We start from the raw sequence: 12,509 nt of genomic DNA, 5'->3' as shown, positions 1-12,509 counted from the left end.
TCCTACATAATAAAAGCAGTGACACCTAAGTAAGCCCTGCCTAATTGCTTTAAAAATAGGATTGGAGGGGGAGAGAAAGCTTTACAACACAAACAGAATCCTTTGCTATGTTCACTCAAAAGTCCTATTAATTTACAGCACAGTCCTAACCATGTCTACTTAAAAGTAAGTCCTCTTGAATTCAATGGGGTTTACTCTGGGTATGTGGGATTAGCATTGCAGCTTTACTCCCAGAAAAGCAAGTACTGGATTAAAGCTTCATATTGGGAAGGTTTTCAAAACACTGCCCTCTTCAACAGCCCAGGAAAATTTTAACTTGTTTGACCCCTCATAATTATAAAAGCATAACACATTGCAGTGGCATTAAGATCTCGTGGGATTAGAGCAGCCAGGTATGAACTAATTTAACAGAAGTTGCAGGGGGCAGCAACTGATGTTTTGGTATATATCTCTTGAACCTGACAACCTAGAATTTTTTTTCTTTAAAATGAAAGCTGAAAGTCCGGAGATTGAGGTGACTCACCTGGAGACCCAGAGAGCAGCCCAAAAATCCAGAGTCTCTGGGTGAAAACCGGACACCTGGTAACCCTAATATGGAAGGTACCATGTAAACTATCCCTGAAACATACATACACATCCTTCGGGGGGGGGGGACACATTCACAGAACTTAGTGTCATACAGACTTTGGCCCTAATTTCCACGTAAGCATCATTTTAGGTTTTGAAGAGAGGGGCAAGAATCTCAGTAAGAATTTGAAGGCCTTCCTTTTGGAAATATTCTAGTATAAGGCTGTGATCCTATGCACAATGCCATGGAAGGAAATCCTAATGAATGCAGTGGGATTTACTTCCAAGTAAACATTCCTAGGATTGCTGTCAATTCCTGGCAACTGCAGTATCAATCCCCCACAGACACCCAACCAAAACAGGTAAAATTTAATGGAATTTGTTGTGGGTATATCTTTTTACTTCAGATTAAGTCCAAGAAAATTATGAACCCAAATTAATCATTCTCTTTTATTTTTCTTTGGCAAAGGAATTTATGTGTTTGACATGCATACCTACAATAGATGCCCATTTCACTGTTTATGATATAATTGTTCAGTGTGTACAGCTAGCGAGCCAGATTCTAAAAAAGATTTTTGTCTTACCCTCCCCTTATATATAATGGATGCATCAAGGTGGGACTTCAAAGGCAAGGTTTCAGGTTGGGTTGAGGAGACAGCTGCATCATAGCATAGTAGAGTTGAAAGGGGCCTACAAGGCTATCGAGTCCAACCCCTTGCTCAAACCAGGAATCCAACTTAGTACTCTGAGTTCATGGCACCGAGAGCAAAGTAAAACTTCCAGATAAACAGTTAATAACGCTAAATCTGGCGGCTGCTGTCTTGCATGTTTTTTAAAAGCATGTTACTAATCTTCTGTTGGAAGTGGGGCAAGAGCAACTCCTGTTTGGGTTCTTTTGTTTGTATTCCAGAAGGAAGACAGAGTTAGGGTCCTCCAGCTGGCTAGGCTTGCCCATCTTTAGCTGTGTTCTTCTCTACCTAACTTCCGTTGTAAACTGATATGCTCAGGGAAGCTGACCTCCGTCGTCTCCTTCTTTGACTGTCCGAGGAGAAAGGAGACATCTTTGTCGTCGTTCTCTCTCCTGAGTCATGAGGGCAATACTCAAGTCTGGGTATTGCATCTCCAACTTAGTTAGAACTAGGTATGGTTTTCCTATCTTCTATGTACTTCTATAAATAAAGTAGCTTTTCTTATTTTACTAAGTCTCAGTGATCTAAATGCAGGGTAAAAGCCTGCTACTTAGGTAAATACACACACTGGCACACACAGCGCAGACCGCTGAATCACTCTGCATACATATTTCCATAACATTTTCATGGTGGCAGAGACATTTGTAGACAGATCATTAAAACTGACCATACCAGCACTGATAATACAAATAGCACTAACAATAACCATGTATAGAGTGCTCGTCCTGAGTGTTCAGGCTGCTTCTGGAACAACAAGCTTTCAAGGCAGGGGTGGGAAACCTCGGGCGTGGGGACCAGGTGTGGTCCTCCATGTTTCTCCGTCTGTCCTTTGGGACTCTTACCAGGCCACACCTCCCATCCTTGGGTGATACCCCTCAGTGGCCCTGCTCTGGGCCCTCCTTGAGTGCTTTCACCTACCTGAGAAGTGTCCTTGAAATGATGATAATGCCTCCTTTTTGTCTGGATGGAAAATAGAAAGGGGTGTGTGGAGTACTGCTCTATAAAGAAACCTCTGACTTTCTGAGTTCAGGACTATAAGTTTTGTAAGCTTTTGTTTTGAAATGAGCTTATGGGAAGCATCAGAATGGCATGGGGGTAGTTTCAATTTAACCTTGTGGAATGCGAAAAACCCATGCTTATAGTATACAGCCCCAGCCACAAGAGTGGGAACCTGGGACCTTCCACATGCCAGACATGTGCTCTGCCACCAAGCTATGCCCTGTCTCCAAATGTACACTCAGATTCAAATCCCCACTCAGCCATGACCTTAAACTAGGGGTGAGGATTATTTTTGTCAGCCTGAGGATCCACTTGCCAGTGGTGGGCAGGACCAGAGGCAAAAGTGGGTGGAGCAACAAATGCAAATTTTACCTCTGTACAGTAGGCTACTTTCTACACACACTCGCACGCATCCCTCGCTATCTCCCATCCATGCAAGCAAGAGACATTCTCATTCTCAGAGTTCAAGGGTACATTTACACCAGAGAAAAACACTCAAGGAGGATGCAAAGCAGGGCCAGTGAGGGGTGTGATCTGGGGAGAGATCCAAGGGGCACATAAAGGGACCTGGAGTGCCACAGCGCTAAGGTTCCCTACCTGTGCTTTAGCCAATCACTATTTCTCATCCTAATCTACTTCATAGGGTTGTTGTGAGAGTAAAATGGAGGGGAATAAGGTATGCCACTTTGGGCTCTTTGGAGAAAAGATGGGATGGAGATGCCCTTCAAGTCCTTCTAAAATCGAGCAATAAGAGACTACGATGCAGCCAACGTAAAACCAAATATTTGCTTCAGGCCCAAATCTTCATTCAGAAACAAATTTAGTAGAGTTCAGGAGTTCTGTATATTTTTTATTCGTAATCTTTTCCATTTCTAAAAACAGTGAGTCACAGAACTTAGTAACTTCACTACATGCCCACAACATATGGGTGAAAGAGCCTGGGATTTATTTTAATGAAGAGTGGGATATAAATCAACCAACTAAATAAACAAAAATAATGAAACAACTTTAGTTCTGAAAGTAAGAGTTCTAGTCTACTTGCCGCCCTGGGCTTCTACTGGGAGGAGGGGTGGGATATAAATTTAATAAATACATAAATAAAGTTAGAGCCAAACTAAGGGTGGTATTCAATATTAGCTCTACGCAGAGTAGACCCAGTGAAGTTAATGTACATGACTAACTTAGGTTCATTGATTTATGTTCATACTCTGAGAAGCACTTAGTTGAATATAACCCAGAGTAGACCCAATGAAATGAATGAACCTGTTAGTTTAAGATTTTCCCTGCACGCCATGGTCTTGATTCAGTGGTAAGAATGATTCTTCTAAAAAAAGCATGCCAAACATAACATGAAGTTCGATCCTCAGCCTGCAATTATAATTCTGGGAGCAACCCATGAACTGGCGGGGGGGGGGGCTGATGTCTGAGTAAATACTCAGGATTACATGGCATAGCATTCAACTGTGTGTGACTTTCTTTGGGCTGAACCCTGAGCCCATTTTCTTTAGCCTCCCCCAATTTCATCACGGCCCAGATTACTTATCTGCACCATTTGCTAATTGCTTCCATAATGGCATGTGCCACCTCTTTAATTACTTCGCTTACCCAAGTGAAACACATTGTAGATTTTAGAAATAAACTGACTCAAGTTATGCACTTGTTTCTTCAGGCAGGGAAATAAAATAAACCTTGAAGCCTACCCTTTTCCCTAGGAAATGAAACACAAGGTCCCTGTTAATTTTACATCGGGAAGGAACACGCCCAGTGTTATTAACGAGTTGCATCTAACCATTAAATGCCACACAGCGTTTCTAACTAAACAACTCTTTGGCTCATGCAGGTGACATTATTGTAGATCTAAATTTCAAATTGCACAAAGAAATAGCTTATTATGGTCATTTTTGTCTCTTAATTTAGATAATTACACAGTGTTTGCATGCTCACCTTTCTCAGAAAACGTACTGCTGATGTGCCGTTCAAAATAATATTGAGGATTTAATTATCCTTTCAGCGCTTAGCATGGAATGAAATGAGGGTGAGGGAATTACAACAAGGAAAGAAATAAGAATGGGTGGATCTCTCAGTTTCAGCTTCTCTTGGTTTCTCATTTCCCCGGTCTTAAATGCAGTTCTTCACATTACCGCATCAGCTTGCACTTTTTTAAAAAATAGAAAAGCCCACATGAAAATTCATCAGCATTTTAGTGTGAATTTCTCCTAACACACGTTTTTGTATGCAAATTTGCTTAATCTACACATTTTTTCAAAGTCTTTCCCTAAAATAACACATTTTTACATATTATTTTAATTAACATAAGCATTTTATACACACTTTAAAATGCATTCCATTAGGGAAATGGATTGCAAAAATGTGCACACCAGGCAGATTTGCATACAAAAATGTATTTTAGGAGAAATTTTCACTAAAACGCTGATGAATTTTCAGGAGGACTTTAAGGAAAAAAGTGCAAACTGATGCAGAACTGAACTTAAGCCTGGAAAAATGAGTAACTGGGAGTAAACAAAATTGACAGGTTCATCCATTCCAACCAGCCAGTCAGGACTTGTGTTCTGTGGAAGCATCTAGTCTTTTTTGTTTGTTGGATTGTTGCTGTTGTTTTAATTGCCTGAAAATTACACTGTACTGTGTGTAGCAGCGTTGTGAAAATATTACATTTAGTTCACATTACCTTGAGCTGTTATTGCAACTTTCTCTCAAATATACAGACATTTTGTCTTGCAGCTTTAAAGGCCCTGTGACTGAATTTGGAATGTTTTTTATATATAGTACTTTTGCTGACTGGTAAGACTCAGGTAGGTCTGCAACCTAATCCTGTATATGTTTACTGGCAAGTGACTCCACTGAGTTCAATCAGGCTTACTCCCTTTGGTTGACTGGGCCATAGCTCAGTGGAAGAGCATCCCTTTGCATGCAGAAGGTCTCCAGGGCAGGGCTAGGAGAGAACCTGCCAAAAATCCTGGAGAGCCACTGCCAGTCGGTGTAGCCAATACTGAGCTAGATGGACCAGGGGTCTGACTCAGTATAAGGCAGCTTCCAATGTTCCTAAGTAAGATGCATAGAGTTGCAGTTTTACTCCAGTAAAATTTCTGTGGGGGTAGCAAGCCCTACAGGTCAACCACTGAGATTCTCTTCCGCTAAGTCATGTTTATGGATACACACACTACATATTTTCCCCCTTTAAAAGCCTTGTAAATTAGCGTTGCAAGCTTCATATTATAATACAGCCTTCCCCAGCCTGGCCCCCTCCATATGTTTTGTATTGCAGTTTCCATCATTACTGACCACTGGGCCGTTGAGCTGAGGCTGAAAAGAACAGGAACCCAACAATATCTGGAGGATGCCAGGTTGGGGAAGGCTGGTCATAATCCTATGCATGTTTTCACATAAGTAAATCCTTATTATTATCGTTATTGTTATTATTAGTTTCATTAGTCACTTGTTACCCAAAGGTCTCCAAGCAGCTTACAACATTGTAAAAGCAAAAATAAATATATCATACCATAAAAACAAAACAACAGAACAACAACAACCCCTATAATAGCCACAGGAAGCTTTGGCAGCATACTAATAACAAAACAACATCATCTAGGTCTACAAATACCTGGGGGAAAAGTTAAGTCTTTACCTGGTGCTAGAAAAGTGTCAATGAAGGTCAGGCCTGGCTCCAGCAGGGCAAGGGGTGTGATGCAAATTGCGACTAGACAGTGGCATGGATCGCAGAGCAGGAGTTCCACTCTCCCAAGCAACATCACCCCTGCACATGCGCACAGCTGGTGCATGCTTAAATACAGTCGGTCTTGCGCCGCTGCATTCAGCGAGCTTATGCGCATGCCTACCAACCCCCAAGATGGCGGCAGGGCCGTGTTGACGCATTGATGCAGGAGGTGGCGCAAGCAGGTGTATTTAAGTGCACACACGCAGGGGAGCCTGGAGGCCCGCTGCAGTCTGGTGCCAAGCAGACCTCAATGGGGACTGCATTCCACAGATGGGGAGCCACAATTGAAAAGGCCCTCTCCCTTGTCAGTCACCATTCTCTGACCTTCCCTGAGAGGGGGAACTTGAAGAAGGGTCATAAGAAGATCTAAGGGACTGGGTAGTCCATAAGGCACTCCAAAAGATATTGGGGTCCTGAGCTGTAAAGAGCTTTGTAGGTCAACACCAGCACTTTGAACTGGGCTCAGAAGTGTACAGGCAATGAGACTTATTCCCAGGTAAGTGTGTTGGAGTACATTAAGCACTGTGGGGCTTCCTTCTGAGTAAATATGCATGCAATTGCATTGTCAATTGTTGAATCTGTTAGATGAATCAATTAATTATTTTCTTTTTTTTAAAAAAGGGTAAAAGTACATCCCTTTTGAAAACTTTGGATCATGGGAAGAGAAACATGAGAAATATAGAAAGCTGCCTTATACCAAGTCAGATCTTGGGTCCATCCAGTTCAGTACCGTCTACCCTGACTGGCAGCAGCTCTCCAGGGTTTCACGCAGGAACCTTTCCCGGCCCCACCTGGAGATGCCAGGGACTGAACTTGGGGCTTTCTGCATACAAAGCAGATGCTCTGCCACTGAGCTACAGCCCTTCCCTGAATCCCACAGAACTGACAGATATGAGGACTAGATTGTTATGCCACACTCTGCATGCCTCAGAGCTGTGGTAGCATAATGGCTATGCATCCGGTTGGCCTCTGCCACAAACTCACTCGGTGGCCTTTGGCAAAACATTCTCTCCCAGCCTTAGTCCCTCTGTCTACAAGATGGGCATATTAACAATGGTCATCTTAGAGTAGATTCATTGAAATTAATGTACATGACTAACTGAGGCTCATTCATTTCACTGGGTTGACTCTGAGTGGAACTCAGTTGGATACAACCCAATGGCTTTCCTAACAGCAGGGATGGGGAACTGTAGCGCTGCAGATGTTGGTGGACTACACCTTCCATCATCCCTGACCATTGGCCAAGCTGGCTAGGGTTGATGGGTGTTGGAGTCCAACAATATCTGGAGGGCCACAGCTTCCCCACCCATCTTACAGGGCTGTTGCAACAAGACAATGTATGTGAAGCACTCTGAACAGTTGAAAGCACTCTACAACTGTTCCCATTGCTACCAGTCGGAAAGGTATCTGAGGACATGTGGGGAGGGGGAGGCTTGTAAGCCCTTTGCCTCAGCACTTCTGGAGCCAGAGGCTGTGAGAAACATCAGGAGCAACCCAGTAAGAAGCCCAGGCCTATGAGGGGCTAACATTGGGCAAACATATTCATGGAGGATAAGATAATTATGGCTACGAGCCACGACAGCTATGTTCTAGCTCCACCGTCAAGAGGCAGTGTTCCTCTGAATACCAGCTGTTGGGAATGATGAGTGGGGACAGCCTGTTGCACTCCGGTCCTGCATGGCAGCTTCCCATAAGAGGCATCTAGTTGGCTGCTGTGAAAACAGAATGCTGGACAAGATGGGTCTTTGGCCTGATCCAGAAGCTTTTTTATCTCATGGAGGATAAGACTATCATGGCTACTAGCCACAATGGTGACGTTCTACCTCCAATGTCAGAAGCATCATGCCTCTGAACAACAGTGAGCCTCTGGCCTGATGATCCAGCTTCTTCAACAGCCAGTTTCAGGCTGCAGAGTGGAACTTCAGAGAACATGGTGGTGATAGAGAGCAATTCATACACACCTTTGCCTTCCCCTAGTAACTGTTTTATTTTAAATTGTGTTGTGAGCTGCTTCACAACATCTGGAGAACATCAGGATGGGTAAGGCTGGCCTAGGGAGATGGGAGGTGGCTCAAACTGTTGGCCTGATAGCTCAACATATACAGAAATTGTGGATCAAACTATGAGTTTCTAATTCTAAGCTTGGCAATTCCTAACATTTATTTATTTATTTATTATTTGATTTATATCCTGCCCTTCCTCCCAGCAGGAGCCCAGGACATCTCCCCAGTGGTCCATGCAATCTACAGGTCTCCACTCCAGCTCCTCTTCGCATACTACAGAGATGGGGAACCATCCAAACTTTGCAGAACTACAGCTCCTATCATCCCTCAACATCAGCTGGCTGGGGCTGATGGGAGCTGGGATCCCAACAATATTTGGGGGAGTTACTGGTCTCCCAACCCTGACACACTAAAATGGTGAGCATTCTGCAAGCCTGAATAATCCTTAGCACTGCTTTGCTTGTTTGGACACCCACTCCACCCACTAGACCATACTGTTCATCTGGCACTCTACCAAGCATTCTGTTCCATTATTTATTTCAGAAGGACCTTGTTACAATCTAAGCACTTGACAAAGGATGATTCCCCCACATCCCAACTCTTGCATAAGTCAGCTATGAACTTTCTGTATCTCAAAAACAACGAAACAAAATACCTCTTGCTTTCAGCAGCACAGCAGTATAAAATATCCACCCTTAACCCTATGCCAAAGTCCAAGTGTATTTTGAAAGATGCTTTTGTAGGTCAAACATCCCCTCCCCATCAAAAGTGAACCACTCAGGCACTTCAAACAGAAACTCTTCAGGAAAATGTAGACTGCCCCGGAGCAATATAAGATAAAAGATCTCAAAACCTATACTACAGCAGGGGTTCCCAAACTGTAGTCTGTGGACCACAAGTGGTCTGTGAGCTTCATCAACTATGACTACCACTGGTTATACAACCCATTGTTCTCAGCCAAGCCAGCAACAGGGGCTAGCTGCATCTTTGGGCACCTGAGGCCCACGCCTCTTTGCTTGCCCTCTCCGAGCAAGTGAACAATAAAAAGAGTGGAGAGAGAGAAAATGTTCCTCCACTGGCATTGCACTTTCTCTGTGAGGGTGTGCAAATTGGGCCCGGAGGGAGAGGACATTTGAACAGGTAGTGTTCAGTGGGAAGAGAGTGAGCTACTCCAAGAGGGCTGCTCACTGAAGGCCCCTTGTCCAAAGGCCAAAAGGAACCTGGATCCAGCTCTGCTTCTCAGCAAGGTTGTTTACTGCAAAGGAAGCCAATGTGGTGCCTTCTAGATCTTCCTGGACTCCAGCTCCCATCAGCCCTAGCCAGTGCAGCCAATGGTGAGGGGTGAGGGGAGTCGAGTCCAGAAACATCTGGAGAGAACACCAGGTTGGAGATGTTTAGATTAGCATCTCAATAAAATGAGGGTGGGGAGCCAATGGGACTCTTGATCTTCCTGGACTCTAACTCCCATCAGCCCCAGCCAGCACGGCCAATCATCAGGGATGATGTGAGCCGTAGTCTGGGAACATCTGGTTCTCTGCCCCTAGGTGAATGCATTTAAACAAAACCGACTGAGCAATATTCATCTGAATGTAGATTTCTTCACACTGTTTACTGGCTGTACAAAGAGCCAAACAGCAAAAGTGCTTACACCTGTCATACCCTCAAAGCAAGTTGTTTGACATAGTTCAATGTGTTTGCCAACCTCTTGTTTGGTTTAATGCTTAACGAGGACGTTCCTCACTTATTTTGGCCTGCCTAACATTATTGGCTTCCATTTTATCTATTCCAAAAAAGCCACACTATCTGCCTAAGGGTTATGCAGATTTCTTTCTTTTTTCTGGTCACCCCAGCGACAAGGCCTCTGCTATCCCCTTCACCCTTCCTTAATTTATTGCTGTCCATTCACCTTTCCTGGGGAATTTCCTAATTCTTGATTAGACATCCCAGTAATATAAAGCAGAAACTCTTGGTTTAAGAGAAATTGTTTAACACTCAGGCCACATTCACACCAATATATTTATTCAATTATTATTCCACTTTAAACAGTCATGGCTTCCCCCAAAGAATCCTAGGACGTGTAGTTTGTGAAGGGTGCTGAGAGTTATTAGGTGACTCCTATTCCCCTGATAGAGCTCCAGTGGCCAGAGTGGTTTAACAGTCAGTCCCTCTTTTGTGGATTGTAGCTCTGTGAGGGGAATATGGCAACTCCTAGTAACTCTGAGCACCCTTCACAAACTACAGTTCCCAGGATTCTTTGGGGGAAGCCATAACTGTGGCATTAGAGTGCTTTAAATGTCTCACAGATGTGATCTAAATTAGCTCAGCTACTTAAGCAGTACATTTTTCAAACCATGCAAAAAGGGAAACGCTGGGTAGCAAGGTTGATCCATGAATCATTAACCGTGTGTCCAACAGAATTCCCAGAAGCCAAGCACAAATCCATCTGACAAACAGGTGAGCTAGCAAGGCCTCCTTCATTGGCTCACTTGCCCCCCTCCTCCCACAGCTGCCCCCATCAGAAGGGATTCCACCTGGCTACATCTGGAGAAGAGGCAAGATAGTGAGCCCTCATGCTTTGGCTCAGCTGAGACCACCTGCTATTTGGCTCTTCCCGTACTACAACTGCTTCGTGTAGTGACCATTCTGTCTGGGTCAATGTGTAATTTCATTATGTGACAGGATGGACGAGTCAGCAACAGACTTTTCCTATGTCTTCTCTACCATCCCCATTCATATTTTTTTTGTATCACACCTCTTAGATTGTAAGTTCTGGTCATCAAATGATAACCATCTTCTGTGATTTGGAGGAGACAGGCAGTTTATAAAAGATACCTAAATGCAGACATCAGGAATTCAAAAAAAAAGAAAACTGGCCCGGGGGGAGGGGCAAAGAGGGAGAAAATCTAGAAAGGGGGAAAGTAGGGGGCTTACTGGGACTCCTTTTTCTCTTCCTACTTTATGTAGTTTTGGCCCAATCAACAGGAGCCATTTCTCCCCGGAAATGCCCCACTTAGAAGCACGCTAAGTCATTCAGTAGGATCATTCCAAGGTGGTCATTGTGGGCCAACTGCTGGCAGCACTCGCAAAACTATATTTTTAAAAATGAAGGGAATAAGCCCATGGCTGTTTGTCCCTGTAGCTCCCAGCTTGAGAAGTTTGAGAATTTCTCATGCCCCCTCAAAGAGCTCTCCTCCAAAGTCACTGCCTCTGAATGGGGAAGCAAATATGGGCTGGTCTCTTTGAGCTAAACACTACAGCTTCATTTTGCCTCTAGACTCCTGCAGGATTTTCCTTAGGAATGGCTTTCAAAGCTAATTCAGAGCCAGCCGCACGTTCTCTTTAAAGCCAATTCAGAGCCAGAAGCAGGTTTGCTTTAAAGCCAATTCAAAGCTAACAGCACATTCTCTTTAAGCAAATTCACAGCCAGCAGCAGTTTCTTTTAAAAGTATCTCAGCTATGAAGGCAAATCTTTCAGGAGCAATCTTTTAGGCTCACATAATATAAACCCATGTAAAATATCCCTACACCCAGGAGCAAAAGCAAAAAGAGAGAAACAATCATTTGTGCAATTTCCCACTGGAAACTGCATGTTCATCAACCTACCAACACTTGTTATTTTCTGGGAGGTAAGGTCCTGAAGCAAGGCTCCAATTGCTGGGTTGTGTCTGGAATACAGTTCATATCTATTAATGCCAATGTGGAATTTGAGCCAGTTTGGATAGGCATCAATCGATGTTTCTCCGGTGGGTAGAAATTCTTCATCTTCATTGCCTTCATTTTGCCTACCAAAAGAAAACAAAACAAGAGACTGTAGAAGATTTGGTTTTGTGAAAATGCCAGCAATGCACTTTGCAACGTGAGGCAGAGGGGTGCAGATTGTGGAGGGGGCAAGATCGAGACCAATTTCAAACCTGGGGAGGTGCCAAGAAAAGCAGCAGATAGTTCAGGGGCAGGGCAGCAATTCTTACACTTCGTTATACTGCAGATAAATGTTCTGGCTTTCCTGTGTTGGAAATGCAAGAGTAGAGATCATGCAGTGTACAACTTAATGGTTAATTAGTTGTTAGTATTAAAGTAAACTAGCCAAGAGAGAGAGGCTGTTAGCAGTCAGGCACAATCTCTTATTGGCTGTGTAGTTCTGAGGGAGCTTTTCTCGTGCGTTTGGTTGAATGTCTCCCTGCCAAGTGCAAGGCCTGACCTAAGAAAGACAAAACCTTTCTGTTCCTTTCTCCTCAAATTATACACTGTTTTTGTTCAGTTGCTCAGTAAAGTATTTTTCTCTCTGATACCTTACACCATAAGAGAGAGCTGGCATTCACCAAGAAAATAATTTCAAAGGGATGTTCCAATGCAAAACTGCCAAATCTGAGCTTGTTGAGAAGTTTGATTCTACTCATGTTGGCTCAAATCTAGACAATGGTTTCCTCTCCTGCTAGAAGCAGGCCACAATACACCTTCCTGGGCCGAGATTGCATACAGCAAAGTTTTAAGAACAACATGGAGCATGAAACATTC

At 43.7% G+C, this 12,509-nt stretch overlaps 1 protein-coding gene across 1 annotated transcript in view; it reads right to left on the bottom strand.

Annotated features, from left to right (window-relative positions):
• Nucleotides 1–12,509, bottom strand: part of FAM20C (FAM20C golgi associated secretory pathway kinase) — a 177,542-nt gene that overhangs the window by 142,585 nt on the left and 22,448 nt on the right. Inside the window, exon 2 of the mRNA XM_061599684.1 lies at nt 11,598–11,776. Coding sequence (XP_061455668.1) covers nt 11,598–11,776 — 179 coding nt within the window. The remainder of the gene's footprint in view (nt 1–11,597; nt 11,777–12,509) is intronic.

The sequence above is a fragment of the Rhineura floridana genome, chromosome 17 (assembly GCF_030035675.1).
Source record: "Rhineura floridana isolate rRhiFlo1 chromosome 17, rRhiFlo1.hap2, whole genome shotgun sequence".
Classification (NCBI taxonomy): Eukaryota; Metazoa; Chordata; class Lepidosauria; order Squamata; family Rhineuridae; genus Rhineura; species Rhineura floridana.
The sequence above is the reverse complement of the archived record's forward strand: the minus strand, read 5'-3'. Positions and strand labels throughout refer to the sequence as shown.